Here is a 19,397-nt window from a genome sequence, read left to right as displayed (position 1 = left end):
CCCCATAGATTCTATAGATTCCAACTGCCTCAGCTGATCCAAACTCTGATATCTGCCTCCTCAGCTCAGTGAGACCACCATAGCTGTGCTTAGATGCCATCTTGCTACATTATAGTCAGGAAGTTCTCCCCAGAGAGCCAGAGCAATCATGGGCCTCATCTTAATGCTTTTCCCTTCTCTCAAGGTACAACGGCTAAAAACATGTCTCACATTCTGTCCAGTTTTATGTTGTTTACAACAGAAGGCCTAGTCCAGTAACCAAAAGTAGAAGAAACCCTCCTCCCCCGACTGGAATCTAACTCTATTCCATTATCACCCAACTCCCCTCACCCTCTACTTAAATGACTTTCACTCAACCTTTAGGTTTTCCTTAAATATCACTTCCTCAGCAAAGCTTCTGCACCATTCCCTACCAGTGAAATTAGGTCTCCATTTCTTAACCACTTGTCCTACCTTTTCATCATATTCACTATAAATTATAATTACACAATCTTTGCCTTGGGGTTTTATTAATGTCATCTCATTCACAAGACCATATGCTTGTAAGAACAGGGAAAGGAGTACCTGGCTTACTGCTAACCTTCTCCACCTCACCTAACAGTGCTTAACCCAGAGCAAAGCACATATAAGTGCTTAGTAAGTACTTATTAAAGAAATAAATGTATCATATAAGATTATCTCTAAATAATACATGTGAAAATTTCACCAACCTAAAAAAATATGCTAAAATTTCAATTTTCAAAACACGTTGCTCATGGCCCAGGAAATATTTAAAATTACTTATAACAAGATTTTTAAATAACTGATATATTTATTTTCCTATAAATTAAGCCAACTAAAGGTGTAAAAACTATGTTGTATAGCAGTATACCATGTATACACACATTCAACAATTCCAAGTTTTATAACTTCAACTCTGTATTACTGTAAAACAACCCAAAAGTTTAGAACCAAAAATGAAGATCTAGAAGTAGTTGTTGTTATTGTTCACAGGAAGGGAAGTACAATGTAATTATGAATATGTTACACCAGATGCCAGAAGACTGGGTTCTAGTTGCAACCCCAACATATATTGGTTGTGAGGTCTTGAACAGGTCATTTATTTTTTCTGGGGCTCAGCTTCCTCATCCATAAAATAAGAAGTTCTTTGAATACCTTCGAGCTATAGCATTCTATGAAAAGTCTGTATTTTAAGTTCTCAAATATATAATTTCTTATGATTATAGTTAAATAAGTAAATTATAATAACTTTCTTCTACTATTTTACTCACCAGAAGTCAGATCTTTGTAGCTTTGTTGGTTTGTCAAAACCTGAGTAAGAACAGACCTCATTGCTCCTCCCATTTTAGTGAGGTCTTCTAAAAAGGAAATTTGAGGTTCCAAAAGCTGAAGGACTTTGTTAAGGTCTTTTTCTGATGGTACATCAGCTGCTAAAAAAACAATTAAGGGTAACTTTCTTTAAAAGAGTTTGCTAAAAATAACAATTATTATTCTTTTTAAACTACAGGGGCCTAGATGATGGTAATTTACAATAAAAAAAAATCAATACAAGAACTGTTTAGAAAGTTGGCATCAGAACAGCACCCAATCTAGGGCAAACTTGCTCAGGAACTCAGTCCTCTGAGAAAAGGCAAACAGGGAAAAGAGATGATGACCCCTAAGATATTCAGCACTTAATTTGTATAAGAAGCAGTAGGGCTGAAGGCTCAAAACTTCCAGATATATAAACATAATCAGAGCTAATTTCAAAATAAGATCGTACTTAAGAAAAAGTTAAGATCACCCCCTAGAATAAAACAAGATAGAACTCAAGTATACCAAGAGTAGTATATTAGGACAAAATTATTTCAGCTTTAAATTTAAACCTGTGTAGCAAATAACCCACTCCTTACCATATTCAAAAAATATGGACTCATGTTAGCTGAAGGCCAAAGCAACTAAAATAAAAGATAACTGTTTTCATAAAAATGGATATTTTTACTAAAAGAAAAAATTTCAGCCAAGATGTATCTAGTAGAACTGGTGGGAGAGATAAGAAACTTGGACAGCAATTGAGAAAGCATGTTAGAGATGAAAAGAAAAAGATGTTTAGAGAAACTGAGGACTAAAAAGAAGTGAATAGAAAGATTTAGAGTTTAGCCATAATTGGTTAAAAAAAAAGAATATATATAAGGGAGATAAAAGGGGACCTGTGTGCCCAGGTGAGGGGATAGCAAGTTCATTCAACATTTACTCGGCATCCACTACATTATCAGCACTGAGGCAAAAGTAAATAAGACATAGTTCCTACCCTCAAAGAACTCACAACCTAGTTCAAAGATAATCTGTGGATGGAATTCTAGATAACTTTGAGTCCTGGGATCCAAACCAAAAAAAAAAATTTACTTTCTCAGGGGAAAGTTACTTCTGTGTATTATTCACTTTTGTATTCTCTCTAATGTCTTATATAGTAACTAGTATAAAATAGGTATATTTAATGCCTGTTCTATGTTTCCAAGACCTCTGACACTAGTGTGTGAATTATAGGGTGAACTGAGAAACGGAATTCAAGACAACTGTCAATCCATGAAATTTCTGAAATTCCATTACCCTGGATTCGATGATTGGAAGTCTTTAATTTTAAACAGCTATCTCTATGCAAATAGTGCAGTATTTTTTTACACAGAGAGAAGAAAATAATGCTGAGCATGAGTGGTAATATAAAGAGAAATAAAGAGGAAATAAAGCTCATCTGTAGACCAAAAAAAAGTGCTTCCATTCATTCCTTCACGTCTCCAAGTAACAGTCACAAAGAATTATCAAAGCTATGTATTTATGCCATGTACGTTTTATAACTGCTAAATGTCACCAAAGGAAAAACATAACGCTTTTTTGCACGCTTTGACTGAACTAATGGTAAATTTTAAGGTTCTCATAATAAATGATTTCTAATTATTGCTTTTTTCAAATAGGATATCTGTACTTCATTTGATTTTAAAATTGATTTAAAAAAAATGCAAATTCCTAAAAAGTGTGTTAACTAGTTCATAAGAAATAATGTGGAAGGCAATTTCAATAGCCTAGCTGGTATTTTTTTCCATCATTCCAAGGAAATAGTAGTTTGGGACTAGATCAAATTAATGTTTCTTTCTATATTTTACATTATATACTCCTAAAGGAGTAAAAGTACTTAACAAAGGACTGTATATTTTGCTTAAAATGTAGAAATAAGGAAGTATAGTGGTTTGCTTACAATAAAGACAAAAAGATACTTTTAGAAATGATGAAGATGCTATATATTTCCTCACACTTTAAGGATGAGGGTAGATAAAAGATAAAAATATGTGCCATATTTTAAAAATAAATTTATAAGATTATAGAACTAAATAATTTAAATATCTAAAAAGAACGCAAAAAAGTAATCCCATATATGATAGAAGTGCAAGAATCATTAGAAAAGTAATAGACATTATAAAAAGTTAATAAATGTGTTCTGTACCACTAATGGGTATCTGTAATTCACAATGCCAGCCTGAGAACTTTAATAGGTGATACCTAAATTCACATATTCAACTAAAGTATATTAATCAAGACTGCAACTATATCTTAAAGGGTAATACCTGTAATTTGAACTTTTTTTTTTGTCTTTTTAATACCAACATAATGCTTACACCAATACATTCTGTCAGTCATATTAGAGTGAGCAATCTAACCCTCTCGTAAGTTTAATAAGTTGCTATGTGTGTGGGGGGGTAATTGCTGTTGTTAGATTCTGTCAAATCAATTCCAACTCACAGTGACCTCAGGTGACAGAGTAGAACTGCCCCATAGGGTTTTCTAGGCTGTAACCTTTAAAGGAGCAGATCACTGGGTCTTTCTCCCACAGGACCGCTGCACGGGTTTGAACCACCAACCTTTCAGTTAGCAGCCGAGAGCTTAACTGTTGTGCCACCAAGGCTCTTTATTAAATATATAGAGGGAACAAAGATATGTTCAAACCTCTACCAATAATAATAATAAAGACTGATGAAATGTAATTTATCTTCTATAAAAAAATCTAAGTTAAATTTGAATATTTCCAAGACTTCTTAATTCTGCTCTATCATATGATGTCAAATAAAGTAATTTTAATTTCATAGAATGATTATTTCTTCATCTACAAAAGGCCAAATAAGTCTAATCAAAAACATCTAAGACCCTAGGACCAGAAAGCACCAGACTATACCTACCATAAGGTATTTGTGCCATTATATAATTGATTTTTTAGTGTTTTCATGCAGTCTCTGTATTTTATAGTCTTCTCATTAAAAATATTAAGCAAAATGTGATATCTGAAAGAATTAACTTTGTTATTAATACTAAAACTGTGTTAATTGGGAACTTAAAGAGAGTACTAACAAGGAGTAGATTAAAACATACCTGGTTCATTATAGCCTTCTCTTAAGTACTGAATAAGACAAAAAATAAATCTTGGAAGTACAAATTCAGACATCATCAGTAAATCTTTGGGGACACAGGGAATATTTGAACTTGATTTAATTTGATGCCTTTTGCAAAACCTGTAATATGAAAAAGAAAAAAAAATTAACAGTAATGTCTAACCTACCAAGAATATATTACTTCTATTCATAATACTCATAAACAGAATGAAGGCCAATATCAAAGCCGATAAATTGTTCCTTTCTGATTTTTAAGGCACCAAGTTAAAAGAACATAGTTATAATTGGTCTTTAAATAAAAAATGGCACTGATGAAGTTTTTTCATAATAAAAGACCATACCAGTTAGGTTCCAACTAGAATACGAAAAGAAATTTCATTACAGAATGTGTATTTTTTTTAACTGCCAATTATTACTTTTAAGTACTTGCTTTACTATTTTCTAACCTTTATAAACTATTAAATATAAACTTATCAATTACCAACAACTTGCATTTTCCAGTCTTAAACTCAACTATTCCTTACTTATCGCATCAGTGAATAAATAAGTGATTTTAAAAAATGTTTATTTTAAAAATTTATTCTCAAGTGTATGTTGCTTCTAATCTTGCTTACACCTATTTTAAAGTATAATTGGTATACCTGAGCAAAAATGAAGTAAACTACTCTACAGTCACAATCCAAATAATGACTACTATGTTATTTTGTGGCCAAACACAAAATAACCAAACAAATTCTATAAAATTTCAAATAACAAACTTATTGGAAGGGTGCAAAACAACTTTAGCTAAAAAAAAAAAAGTTTTAAATAAATAAAGAGAAATTACATTCTCAACTGGAAACATTTAATTTTATTAAAAAATACACAGGGGTCAGTTCTCCCTCAAACTTAATGCCATTAGATTTAAATCCCAATGGAATTAACCCATAAATCAATTCCTAAGTTCAAATGGAAGAGAATATGTGTGAAAAAATTAATAAAACTTGAAAAAAGTGATTAATGGTGAACTTGACCTTAAAACATAGTACAAAGCTACTGTAATTAAAACTCTGTGATAAACTGATATCAATAGACCACAACAGAGTCTAGAAACAGGCTATGTAAATTTGCGAATTTAATATATGATAAATGTGGCATCTTAATTAAACGTGGTGGGGAGGAGAAAACTTCCAATAAATTGCTTTCGGACAACTGATTATCTAAATGCAGGAAGTAAAATTTGATTTATCATACATCATACTCAAAATATATTCCACATAGATCAACAGTCAAATGTGGGAAAGTACAAGAAAAAAACTATTTCCCTACATTATGTTGGGGCATGGAAGGCTTACTAAATATGACTTAAAACCAAAAAGCCATAAAAGTAAAAAATAAATTGACCACAATGCAGAAGACAGTGACATATGTAAAACAAATGAAAGATTAATGTTTACAGATCTATGAACTCATAAATGGATAAGGGGAAAAAACAATTCAATAGAAAAATCAACCGATATTCACAGGAAAACATTTCACAAAAGGAGTACTGAATAGCCAATAAAGATATGAGAAGATACTCAAGTTCTCTAATAATCAAAACAGTGAATTTTATCAAAACAAAAAATGAAGAGCTATAAAATGACCATTTTACAATATCTACTGAAATAACTGACCCATGAAATGATCATCACTAGATAAAGTCGTTAGAGGGCAGTTTGAGGGAAAATTTTCCACTTAGAGATGAAACTGCTACATCCTTATAAATTTTAGCATCACCAGTAGCGAAAAAAACAGACACTGTGATGCATGTAAAGCATACAACACCATTTATGAAGTGTTCTTACCAAAAAAAGGTTGAACTTGAATCACAACAAGCCATTAGTGCTAACTTCCGTTTACAGAAAAAGTTACAAATGATACCACAAGGAAACAGACAAATTGTGGTGTGGGACATTATACAGGACAATTGACAGTTTCGGCAACTAGTCTGTGGTAGAGGGGAAAAGGAGGCAAGGGACCACTCTAAATTAAAAGAGACTTCAAATGAAAGGCAAATGATGTGTTACATACATATTTACCACAATTTTTTTTTTTAAAAGGCTTGAGAGACCCAATAACCACTTGTAATGTGTAAACCAGTTCTAACAAACCAAACCACCCACTGCTGTTGAGTCCATCCTGAATCACTGATACCCTATGGGACAGGCTGCTCCATCTTCCTCCCACAGAGCAGCTGGTGGGTTCAAACCACTGGCCTTTTGGTTTGTAGCTGAGCGCTTTAACCACTGCGCCACCAGGGCTCCTTAATTCCAACAAACTTTTAAGAAAAAGCATTTTTAGATAATTGGAAAAATTTGATTACGAGCTGCATACTAGTTTACTACAGTTAATTTTATTAAGTATGATGATGGCATTGCGGTTATGTAAGAAAATATACAAAAATATTTGATGATATTAAGGAATTATTCTGTGCAGATGTGACAATAACAGCATTGCGATTATCAATGAAAAGGGAGTCCTTGTCTTTTAAGCGTAAAAAAAATTATCTACTGAAATATTTATAGACAAAATGCTTCAAAATAATCTGGTGGGGTAGAGGGGAGTAAGTAGGAGTATATCAAAACCAGCTATGAATTCTTACTGTTGAAGCCGGGAGACAGTTACATGGGGTTTCATTATGTTATGTTTGGAACCTTCTGCACGAAGAAAGCTAAAAATTAAAAAAAGATAGAAAATACACATATATTCTTAAAGATGCTTACTGAAGCATGACAAGGTGAAATGACTGATGTCTGGGAGTCACTTTAAAATACTTCAGCATAAGGTAAAAAGGATAAATGAAGCAAATGTGGCAAGAATTTTGATAGATGTTGAGTCTAGGTGATAGGTATATGAAGGTTCAATGTTTTGTTGTGCTTACCAGTGTATATATTAGAAAATTTTCTTAACATAAAAATGCCTTTTCTACCTTACAGATTACCAAAGATTCACTTTACTAATTCATTATTGAGAAAAATGTTCAGAAATGTTCACTATCACACACGGGAATATAGACAGGCCCAGTTTTTGGTGACACCTTGGCAATATCTATTAAAACGTTACATGTTCATATTCCTAGCCTAGCATTTCTATTTCTAGTAATTTACAATTCAGAAATACTCCTAAATATGCACAATAAATTTATGTACAAAAAGAGATGTTCATTGTATCAGTTTGCAATGTAAAAGAAACAACTCATGTGCTCATTAACAGAAGAAAGGTTAACCAAATTATGGTAGCTCTATAAAATGAAGTACTTTACATTTGTTAAAAGGATAGAACAACAAGTTTTGAAGTAGAATCATACCAAAGATAAATGAGAAAAATTATGTAATAGTACAAATATTATAATGTTTTATAAGTAAAATTTTGGAGAAGGAAGAGAAAGGTAATGTTAATATATTCATATTCAAGAAAAAATTAGAGAAATGTAGACCAAATTTGGCAGAAATTAACTAGGGGTGGGATATGCTGAACATTTACTTTCTAATTTTTTATTTTCACATAACAAATACATATATAAGTTTTATACTCAAAAGGAAAATATTTAAGCCAAAACAAACAATAAAAAGTTATGCAACACATTTGGTTTGAGTTCCATGATTTAAAGCATTAATTCTTAACCTCTTAACCTTTTTTTGGGTCATGGACCCCTTGGAGAATCTAATGAAAGTCAGGCTCTCTCTTAAGGAAAAAATATCCACACACATAAAAATACAACATTCAGAGTATTTACCACAGTGCTGAAGTGTATCCAAATGTTAGGCCAGTAGATTACAATGTACAGATATGATTTCTACACCCAAGGCAGGGACTGAGCAGCCTCCTTGGTTGCCTCTCTTTCCCATCCAAATATCATTTTCCGCATCTACCAATTTATGAAAAAGTATGAAAGCACTACATCTAAAGGTCCAAACTTTGATTTAAAGGGAAATATGAATTTAAGAACTTGCTCTCATAGGCTAAACTTTTCTACTGAGCAGGTAGGCAGAAGTAGAGGAAAGAGAGAAACAAGCAAATAAATGTGAAAATATCTGATAGTAATAAGCTCTATAAAGAAAAATTTAACAGGATGATGTATAGAGTATGCCCCATTAGACTCCATTAGATTGGGGTTGTCAGAGAAGGCCTTCCTGAAGAGGTGATTATTTTGGCTACAGCCCAAACAACAGGAAGTAGCTAGACATGCAAAGTTCTGTAAGTAGAGCATATGGGGAGCTAGAGAAATGAAGGAAGGAAAGAAAGGGAAAGGGAGGGAGGAAGGAAAGGAAAAGGGAGAGGGGATTCTGATAACGTTTGCAAATTACTGAGATTTGGTAAGGATTAGGAGGGGAAGGAGACACATATTCAACTTAGTCACATATTTCACGAATTAGAAAACCATTTGAGAAAATAAATTCCCCTATAAATTAGCCTTTGGTGAGTACATCTCATTCCCAGTTTAGCATAAATTGCACATACATGCTTCACTTTGCATATAATTTTAGGTAATACACAGAGGTTTCCCGAAGATTCATATACCCCAGATTAAAAAACCCTGATATAGTTCATCTCCTTCATTTTATAGACAGGGAAATCTCAGAAACATTAAATGACATCCCTAGTAAAACTGTCAAAAGGTTCCTGGAAATCACAAAAGACATACCATAAAGATACATGGTATCTACCTAAACTAATTCATATTTACAATGTGATCCCAGTTAAAAAAAATCAATAAGGAATAAACAAGTTGATTCTAAAGTTCATATGGAAACAGAATTGCTAAGAAAATTCTGAAAAATAGCAATGATGAAGGTGGAGAAGCTTTATCATATATTAATATATTAAAACATATTTTAAATTTGAGATAATCAAAATGATGTTGTATTCAGCCTTTAGGGAGCTTGCATTCTAAGGCGGAGACACAGAAAAAAAATAATAAATACAACTAAGTGAGCTACTCAACAAAGAAGAAGAGTCAAACCAGTGACCTGATTCCAAATTCAGCTATATGTGCTCTTGGGTCATCTCTCTAGATAACCATTTATGTCTCTCTCTTTTTTTTTTAAATATAGGACTCAATTGAGGTGCAGATCCATCTCATGTCTAAAACTGTTAGATTACATGAGTGATTAAGAACTAAATGGAAAAATTTTTAATTCTACCTACACAGGTTTAAATACTATTTGGTGGGCCCTAATGTACTAGAAGAGCAAAAGCAAAATATTTAAGAAACTAAAAATTCTGAATTCACTACACAGTACATATAAGATCAAAAGACTTGAAAAGGAAAAACAGAGGTGCTGTAAAAGTACTAAATTATTAAGATAGTAAACAAATTATAAACTGAAAGGTTGAAGGCAGAAAGAAAACAATATAGTAATGGTACATGAAAATACAAATTAATTATTCTGGGTCCGGGAATAGACTCACAGAAATTGTATTGAGATAATTAGATAACCAGCCAAATGGGGCAGGGTATGAAAAAATCAGTAATTAATTTTGTTTTTTAAGACAATGCCGTATTAAAATCTTTCCTGAGCACAAATTTGTGTATCAGTTTTGTTCCAACTCTTTTTTCCATGGCAATGTTGCTAACAGTTGGTATAAGAGTGTTTCAAGGTTCTCTAATCTTCGGAACATTTTTGACTCTCTGGTTGAAATGTTACTCTGATTTGCAATTCATATATTAAATAAACTTCATCAATTTCTATTACTGGCTTAATATGATTTTTGTTTCAACAGGACGAAAAAGTCTATTTAATTCAGAAACCTATCAATCCATTGATCTATTATTAATCAAATGGGGCTGGTACTCTTAGTGAGGAAAGTGTTTAAAACAGAGATCTGAATCACTGGTTCAAACATCTAAGGAATATCTATTTCAACTACAAAATGAAGAGCTGATAGTAAATGATCTCCAAGGTATGTTCCAGCATTAAATTCTATACATTCATTTACAAACAGGCCCAGCACAAGGAACAGAGAGGTTAATTCATGTTGCCCTCTAACCATAAATAATTACCAGGAAAAAATAAGCATGGAAGGTAAGGTCACAGGCAATATGAGTACCTCTGAAAAGTGTCTTCATGCAGATGGAGAAGCAGTAAGCAAAAGACTGGTTCATAATTCAACCCAGTATTTATTCAGCACAGATTCCGATTCGGAAGACCTGGGTCCCAGGTTTGCCACTTGCTTACTACTCATGAGTCTCTCTTAGCCTTACTTTTTTCCTTTGTAAAATGAGGTCAATAATATCCATGTCAGATATTTTTGTTAAGAGTCAAAGAAAAAAATGCAAATTAGGAAGCTAAAATGGTAGCTTTTAATAAAACCACATCAAGAATTACAGTAAATGAAGAATATCTGCACTATTTGAAGAATGTAATCAATGTCACTAAGTAGTACATGTAGAAACTGTTGAACTGGGGTATGTTTTGTTGTGTATATTCTCAACAACAAACAAAATAAAAATTTAGAAAAAAATGAACTGAGGAAAAAAAAGAATAATAGTAAATGTGGTCTAAACACACCAATTTAAAGTCAAAGACTATCAGACTGGATAAAAAAGCAAAATTCAGATATATCCTCTCCCCAAGAAACCTACCTTAAATATAAAGATATATGTAAGTCGAATTGTGCTAGAAGTCCTAGCCAGAGCAATTAGGCTAGACAAAGAAATAAAGGGCATCCAGATTGGCAGAGAGGAAGTAAAATTATCTCTATTTGCAGATGACATGATCTTATACACAGAAAACCCCAACGAATTCACCAGAAAACTACTGAAACTAATAGAACAGTTTGGCAGAGTCTCAGGTTATAAGATAAACATACAAAAATCACTTGGATTCCTCTACATCAACAAAAAGAACATCAAAGAAGAAATAACCAAATCAATACCATTCACAGTAGCCCCCAAGAAGATAAAATACTTAGGAATAAATCTTACCAAGGATGCAAAAGACCTATACAAAGAAAACTACAAAGCTCTACTACAAGAAATTCAAAAGGCCATACTTAAGTGGAAAAACATACCTTGCTCATGGATAGGAAGACTTAACATAGTAAAAATGTCTATTCTACCAAAAGCCATCTATACATACAATGCACTTCCGATCCAAATTCCAATGTCATTTTTTAAGGTGAGAGAGAAACAAATCACCAACTTCATATGGAAGGGAAAGAAGCCTCGGATAGGCAAAGCATTACTGAAAAAGAAGAAGAAAGTGGGAGGCCTCACTCTACCTGATTTCAGAACCTATTATACAGCCACAGTAGTCAAAACAGCCTAGTATTGGTACAACAACAGGCACATAGACCAATGGAACAGAATTGAGAATCCACATATAAATCCATCCACGTATAAGCAGCTGATATTTGACAAAGGCTCAGAGTCAGTTAATTGGGGAAAAGATAATCTTTTTAACAAATGGTGCTGGCATAACTGGATATCCATTTGCAAAAAAATGAAACAGGACCCATACCTCACACCATGCACAAAAACTAACTGCAACTGGATCAAAGACCTAGACATAAAGACTAAAACGATAAAGATCATGGAAGAAAAAATAGGGACAACCTTAGGAGCCCTAATACAAGGCATAAATACATTACCAAAAATGACGAAGAGAAACCAGATAACTGGAAGCTCCTAAAAATCAAACACCTATGCTTATCTAAAGACTTCACCAAGAGTAAAAAGACCACCTACAGACTGGGAAAGAATTTTCAGGTATGACATCTCCGACCAGCGCCTGATCTCTAAAATCTATATGATTCTGTCAAAACTCAACCACAAAAAGACAAACAACCCAATCAAGAAGTGGGCAAAGGATATGAACACACACTTCACTAAAGAAGATATTCAGGCAGTTTTTTTTAACAGATACATGAGAAAATGCTCTCGATCATCAGCCGTTAGAGAAATGCAAATTAAAACCACGATGAGATTCCATCTCACTCCAACACGGCTGGCATTAATCCAAAAAACACAAAATAATAAATGTTGGAGAGGCTGCGGAGAGATTGGAACTCTCATATACTGCTGGTGGGAATGTAAAATGGTATAACCACTTTGGAAATCTATCTGGCGTTATCTTAAACAGTTAGAAATACAACTACCATACAACCCAGAAATCCCACTCCTCGGAATATACCCTAGAGAAATAAGAGCCTTCACACAAACAGATATATGCACACCCATGTTTATTGCAGCTGTTTACAATACCAAAAAGCTGGAAACAACCAAGGTGTCCATCAAAGGATGAATGGTTAAATAAATTGTGGTATATTCACGCAATGGAATACCACACATCAATAAAGAACAGTGACAAATCTGTGAAACATTTCATAACATGGAGGAACCTGGAAGGCATTATGCTGAGCGAAATTAGTCAGAGGCAAAAGGACAAATATTGCATAAGACCACTATTATAAGATCTTGAGAAATAGTATAAACTGAGAAGAACACATACTTTTGTGGTTACGAGGGGGGGAGGGAGGGAGGGTGGGAGAGGGTTTTTTACTGATTAATTAGTAGATAAGAACTGCTTTTGGTGAAGGGAAGGACAATACTCAATACATGGAAGGTCAGCTCAACTGGACTGGACCAAAAGCAAAGAAGTTTCCGGGATAAAATGAATGCTTCAAAGGTCAGAGGAGCAAGGGCGGGGGTGTGGGGACCATGGTTTAAGGGGACTTTTAAGTCAATTGGCAAAATAATTCTATTATGAAAACATTCTGCATCCCACTTTGAAATGTGGCGTCTGGGGTCTTAAATGCTAACAAGTGGCCATCTAAGATGCATCAATTAGTCTCAACCCACCTGGAGCAAAGGAGAATGAAGAACACCAAGGTCACATGACAACTAAGAGCCCAAGAGACAGAAAGGGCCACATGAACCAGAGACCTACATCATCCTGAGACCAGAAGAACTAGTTGGTGCCCGGCCACAATCAATGACTGCCCTGACAGGGAGCACAACAGAGAACCCCTGAGGGAGTAGGAGATCAGTGGGATGCAGACCCCAAATTCGCATAAAAAGACCATACTTAATGGTCGGACCGAGACTAGAGGAATCCCGGCGGTCATGGTCCCCAAACCTTCTGTTGGCACAGGACAGGAACCATCCCCGAAGACAACTCATCAGACATGAAAGGGACTGGACAGTGGGTAGGTGAGAGATGCTGATGAACAGTGAGCTAATTATATCAAGTGGTCACTTGAGACTGTGTTGGCATCTCCTGTCTGGAGGGGGGATGGAAGGATAGAGAGAGTTGGAAGCTGGCAAAATTGTCACGAAAGGAGAGACTGGAAGGGCTGACTAATTAGGGGGAGAGCAAGTGGGAGTACGGAGTTAGGTGTATATAAACTTATATGTGACAGTCTGACTTGATTTGTAAGCGTTCACTTGAAGCTCAATAAAAGTTAATTAAAAAAAAAGGCATTAATAAAAAAAAGATATATGCAAGTCAACTCGATGGCAGCGGGTTTATGTAAGTTAAAAGTAAAAGAATGGAAAGATATATGCCATGCAAATTCTATATGATTTAAGAATATCCTGCACAACTTATAAATAACAAATTAAAAATGCCTAATTAAGAAATTAGACATTACATATTTTCAGGAAAATCTACTCATGAACACACATAAGAGTAGTATTTATTCTAACACCTGTGGCCCTCTTTCTGGGAAGATATTCGCACCCAAAAATGAAGCAGAAAGCACATACACAGAAGAAAATCTACTTAGGTGACTGAGCTAAGTATAGGTAAATGTAGCTAACTATACTAATATAGCACATAATATTGTACTATATGTAAGTATACACTTCACTGTCCTTATGAGGAACCAAGAGGCAGCCGTTCAAACAGAAGAACGGAATGCTGCATAGTATAAAGTCAGGAAAGATGGGCATCAGGGTTGTATCCTTTTGCCATACTTATTCAATCTGTACGCTGAGTAAATAATCCAAGAAGTTAGACTACGTGAAGAAGAAGACGGCATCAGGATTGGAGGAATACTCATTAACAACCTGTGATACACAGATAACACAACCTTGCTTGCTGGAAGTGAAGAGGACTTGAAGCACTTACTGATGAAGATTAAAGACCACAGCCTTCAGTACAGATTACACCTCAACATAAAGAAAACAAAAATCCTCACAACTGGACCAATAAGCAACATCATGATAAACGGACAAAAGACTGAAGTTATCAAGGGCTTCACTTTACTTGGATTTACAATCAATGCCCATGGAAGCATTCGGCAAATCTGCTACAAAAGATCTCTCTGAAGTGTTAAATACCAAAGATATCACTTTGAGGACTAAGATGAGCCTGACCCAAACTATGGTATTTTCAATCACCTCATATGCATGCAAAAACTGGAAAACAAATAAGAAAGACCAAAAAAGAACTGCCGTCCTTGAATTACAGTGTTGACGAAGAACATTGAGTCTACCATGGACTGCCTTACCACCCGTGTGTCCTCCTGGGGCCAGCGTTTTAAAGCTCTTTAGCTCCACCAATAAGTACCTAGAGGAATCCCACTCCCCTAGTAAACTTCAGCCAGAAGGCACTCAGCAATCTTGCTCCATGGGCTGGCAAGCCTAGCTCCACTGATACATGCTTGGAGGCACCCCACTCCGCCAGGGAGCCTCCTGCCAAAGGCACTCAACTCTCTCACTTCGTGGGTCAGCTCCAGTACTATGTCGTCCTGGTCTCCTGGTTGTGCTGCTGCCATTTCTCTGTTTCTCTGCTTCTGCTTCTCGCCATCTGTACTGTCTCCAAAATGGTCCTCACCAGAATGGTCTTTGATGTCCATAATTTCACCAACTGTCTCTTCAAGACAATCTAAGCTTTTACTATTAGGCACTTTAAAACTCTTCCAGCCTCTACCCATTCACAGTCTCAAAGCTGCTTCAAGATTTTAGGTATTTGTTAGAGTAGCTCTCCACTCCCAGTAACAAATTCTGTCTTAGTTAATTAGTGCTGCTGTAACAGAAATACCAAAAGTAGATGACTTTAACAAAGATAAATGTATTCTCTCACTGTTTAGGAAATTAGGAGTCCAAATTCAGGGTGCCAGCTCCAGGGGAAGGCTCTCTCTCTGTCAGCTCTAGGGGAAAGTCCTTGTCATCAATCTTCCCCTGGTCTAGGAGTTTCTCAGCACAGGTACCTTGGGTCCAAAATATGCACTGCTCTCCTGACTCTACTTTCTTGATTGTATGAGGTCCCCGTCACTCTGCTTGCTTTCCTTTTTTATATCTCAAAAGAGATTGACTAAAGGCACAACCTAATCTTGTAGACTGAGTCCTGCCACATTATCATAACTGTCACTAATTCTGCCTCATTAATATCATAGAGGTAGGATTTTCAACACCATAGGAAAATCACATCAGATGACAAAACAGTGGACAATCACACAACACTGGGAATCATGGACTAGCCAAGCTGACACACATTTTATGAGGGACACAGTTCAATCCATAACAGACAGGAAATCAAGATGGAGCCCAGCAAACTCCCTAAGGTGAGAAGATGAAGCTGACAGTTCAGGGAAATCAGTGCAGCTACAGTTCACAGACAGAGTACCAAAGAGAAAAAAATTCCACAGAGAAAAAGTCTCAAGTATTTGAGTATTCACCAGAGTACTACTGATTACATGAGTGTGATGAAACTACCCAAGGCTAGGGGAAAAAACATCTGAAAGGATTAGAGAGGAGTGCCTACCTCACATATAGAATTGGGAATGGTGTCTTGTTTCTATCAGCCAGACTGCAAAAACTCATAACTTACAAGATATTAGGTAGAAAACTCAGCAGAGTCTTTCCTTGATAGTGGGAAATAATTAGTCCCAGACTGAGCACTGCTCCAGACCCACTCTACAAATCATAAAACAAAACCTGAAAGGATCAAATCATTTCCAAGGAAATGAATTATACACCAAAACAAAATTCAAGAATATTCATAGGAATACAAAACATCAAGCAACCAACAAAGTAAAATTTACAATGTCAGGCATCCACTGTGACATACAAAGAAGCAAGAGAATACAACCCATAAATAAGGAAAATAATCAGTAAAAAATAACCCAGAACTAACACAGATGTTAGAATTAATAGATAAAAACATTAGAAGTTATTGTAACAGTATTCCATGTGTTCAAAAAGTAGACATGTGAGATACATAAAAAACCGTCGCATTAAATATAAATGGTCTAAATACCATTGTCAGAGGTCAGATTGAATAACAAACCAATCCTTAAACAAGATCAGCTGCCTAAAAGAAATGACGTTAAATATAAAGAAACAAATAGTTTAAAAGAAAAAGAATGGAAAATATATACCATGCTACTAACACTAATCAAAAGAAACACGAGTGATTATATTAGTAGACAAGGTCGAGTTCAGAACAGGGAATATTACAAGAGATATTATATAATGAAAAAGGGATCAAGTCACAGGAAGACAAAACGAACTTAAGCAACTATCCACCTAACAACAGAGCTTCAAAATACAAGAAGCAAAACCCTGACAGTTGTAACGAGAAAAAGACAAATTCACAATTACAGTTGGAGACTTCAACACTCCTTTTCATAATCGACATAATAAGTAGATAAGAAATCAGTAAGAATATACAAGATCTGCAATCCACCAAGAAGACATAACAATCCACCAAAAAGGCATAAACTTAATAAATATCTATTCACAAACCCTGGTGGCATAGTGGTTAAGAGCTACAGCTGCTAATCAAAAGGCTGGCAGTTCGAATCCACCAGGCACCCTTTGGAAATCCTATGGGCAGTTCTACTCTGCCCTATAGGGTCACTATGAGTCTTAATCAACTCAATGGCAATGGGTTTTTTTTTTTTTTAACCCAATGAAAGGGCTTCAAAATACATAAACAAACTCCAACAGCCCTGAAAAGAGAATTAAACAGTCCACGATAATAGGAGGAAGCTTCAACACACCACTCTCAGTAAATGACATATCATCTAGAAAGAAACTCAACAAAGATACAGAAGATCTAAAGGCCACAATCAACCAACTTGGCCTCACAGACATATACAGAACACTCCACCCAACAGCAGCAAAGTATACATTCTTGTGGTGTAGTGGTTAAGTGCTACAGCTATTAACCAAAAGATCGGCAATTCGAATCCACCAGGCGCTCCTTGGAAACTCTATGGGGCAGTTCTGCTCTGTCCTATAGGGTTGCTATGAGTTGGGATCGACTCAACGGCAATGGGTTTGGGTTTTGTTCTTTGTTTTTTTTTTTCGGTAGGCCACAAAGCAATCCTTGATAAAACCCAATACACTGAAATAATGCAAAGCATTCTCTCTGATCACACCCATAAAAGAAGATATCAATAACAGGAAGAGCAGGAAAATAAAATCAAATACATGGAAACTGATTAACATCTTGCTTAAAACAACCCGGTAACAGAAGATATCAAAGAGGGAATCAAAAAATTCCTAGAATCAAATGAGAATGAAAACACATCATATCAAAACCTTTGGGACACAGCAAAGACAGTGCTCAGAGGTCAATTTATAGCAATAAGCTCACACATCAAAAAAGAAGAGCAGGCCAAAATCAAAACGTGACCCCTACAACTCTAACGAATAGAAAGAGAACAGAAAAAGAAGCCCACAGCCACCAGAAAAAAAGGAAATAAAAATAAAAATTGAAGCAGAAATGAATGACATAGAAAAAAGATAGAATCAGCAAGAACAAAAGTTGGTTACCTGAAAAGATGAACAAAATTGGCAAACCACTGGCCAAACTGACAAAAGAAAAACAGAAGAGGAAGCAAATAACCCTAATAAGAAATGAGATGGGTGATATTACAACAGATTCTACTGAATTAAAAAGGATCATAACAGAATTCTATGAAAACACTGTACTCCAACAAATTGGAAAACCTAAACGAAATGGACAAATTTCTAGAAACGCACTACCTACCTAAACGAATACAAACTGAGATAGAAAATGTGAAAAGATCCATAACAAGGGAAGAGATAGAAGTGGTAATTTAAAAAAAAAAAAACTCCAAACAAAAAAAAGCCCTGGTCCAGAGGCTTTACTGGAGAATTCTAACAAACATCCAGAGAAGAGCTCATACTAGTACTACTCAAAACTATTTCAGAGCATGGAAAAGGAAAGAATACTCCCGAATACATTCTACAAAGCCAGCATGATCCTGATAGCAAAGCCAAGCAAAACCCGTTGCCGTCAGGTTGATTCCAACTCAGCAACCCTATAGGACACAGCAGAACTGCCCCATGGAGTTTCCAAGGAGCAGCTAATGGATTCAAACTGCTCACCTTTTTGGTTAGCAACTGAACTCTTAACCACGTGCCACCAGGGCTCCAAAACCAAGCAAAGACATCACAAAAACAAAATTACAGAACAATATCTCTCATGAATATAGATGCAAAAATTCTCAACAAAATCCTAGCCAACAGAATTCAGAATCATAGAAAGAAAAAAAAAAAAATACACCACAACCAAGTGGGATTCATACTAGGTATACAAGAATAGTTCAGCATTAGAAAAATCAATCAATGTAATCCATCACATAAATAGAACAAAAGAAAAGAAGCACATGACCATCTCAATCAACTCAGAAAAGGCATTTGATAAAGTCCAATTCCCATTCCTGATAAAAACTCTCAATAAAAGAGAAATTCCCCAGCATAATAAAGGGCATCTATATGGAAACTCTGGTGACGTAGTGGTTAAGCATTGAGCTGCTAACCAAAAGGTCAGCAGTTTGAATCCACCAAGCACTTCTTGGAAATCCTATGAGGCAGTTCTACTCTGTCCTAGAGGGTCTCTATGAGTCAGAATCAAGTCAACAGCAATGGATTGTGGCATACAAGACCAACTGCCAACATCATTCTCAACAGAGAGAGGCTGAAAGCAATCCCCCTGAACACAGGAACAAGAAAAGAATGCCTCTTATTACCACTCC

General features: G+C 35.3%; 1 protein-coding gene across 4 annotated transcripts in view; it reads right to left on the bottom strand.

Annotated features, from left to right (window-relative positions):
* Positions 1–19,397, bottom strand: part of UBR3 (ubiquitin protein ligase E3 component n-recognin 3) — a 236,017-nt gene that overhangs the window by 193,961 nt on the left and 22,659 nt on the right. For 3 of the 4 annotated variants that reach the window (XM_049887377.1, XM_049887379.1, XM_049887380.1), the window contains exons 2-3: positions 4,399–4,538; positions 1,272–1,430 (exon numbers count right to left, since the gene is read on the bottom strand). In XM_049887377.1, coding sequence (XP_049743334.1) covers positions 1,272–1,430; positions 4,399–4,538 — 299 coding nt within the window. The remainder of the gene's footprint in view (positions 1–1,271; positions 1,431–4,398; positions 4,539–19,397) is intronic. The other variant, XM_049887378.1, reaches the window with a different exon arrangement.

Source organism: Elephas maximus, chromosome 6, assembly GCF_024166365.1.
Source record: "Elephas maximus indicus isolate mEleMax1 chromosome 6, mEleMax1 primary haplotype, whole genome shotgun sequence".
Taxonomy (NCBI): domain Eukaryota; kingdom Metazoa; phylum Chordata; class Mammalia; order Proboscidea; family Elephantidae; genus Elephas; species Elephas maximus.
This window is presented reverse-complemented; position numbering and strand designations above follow the sequence as displayed.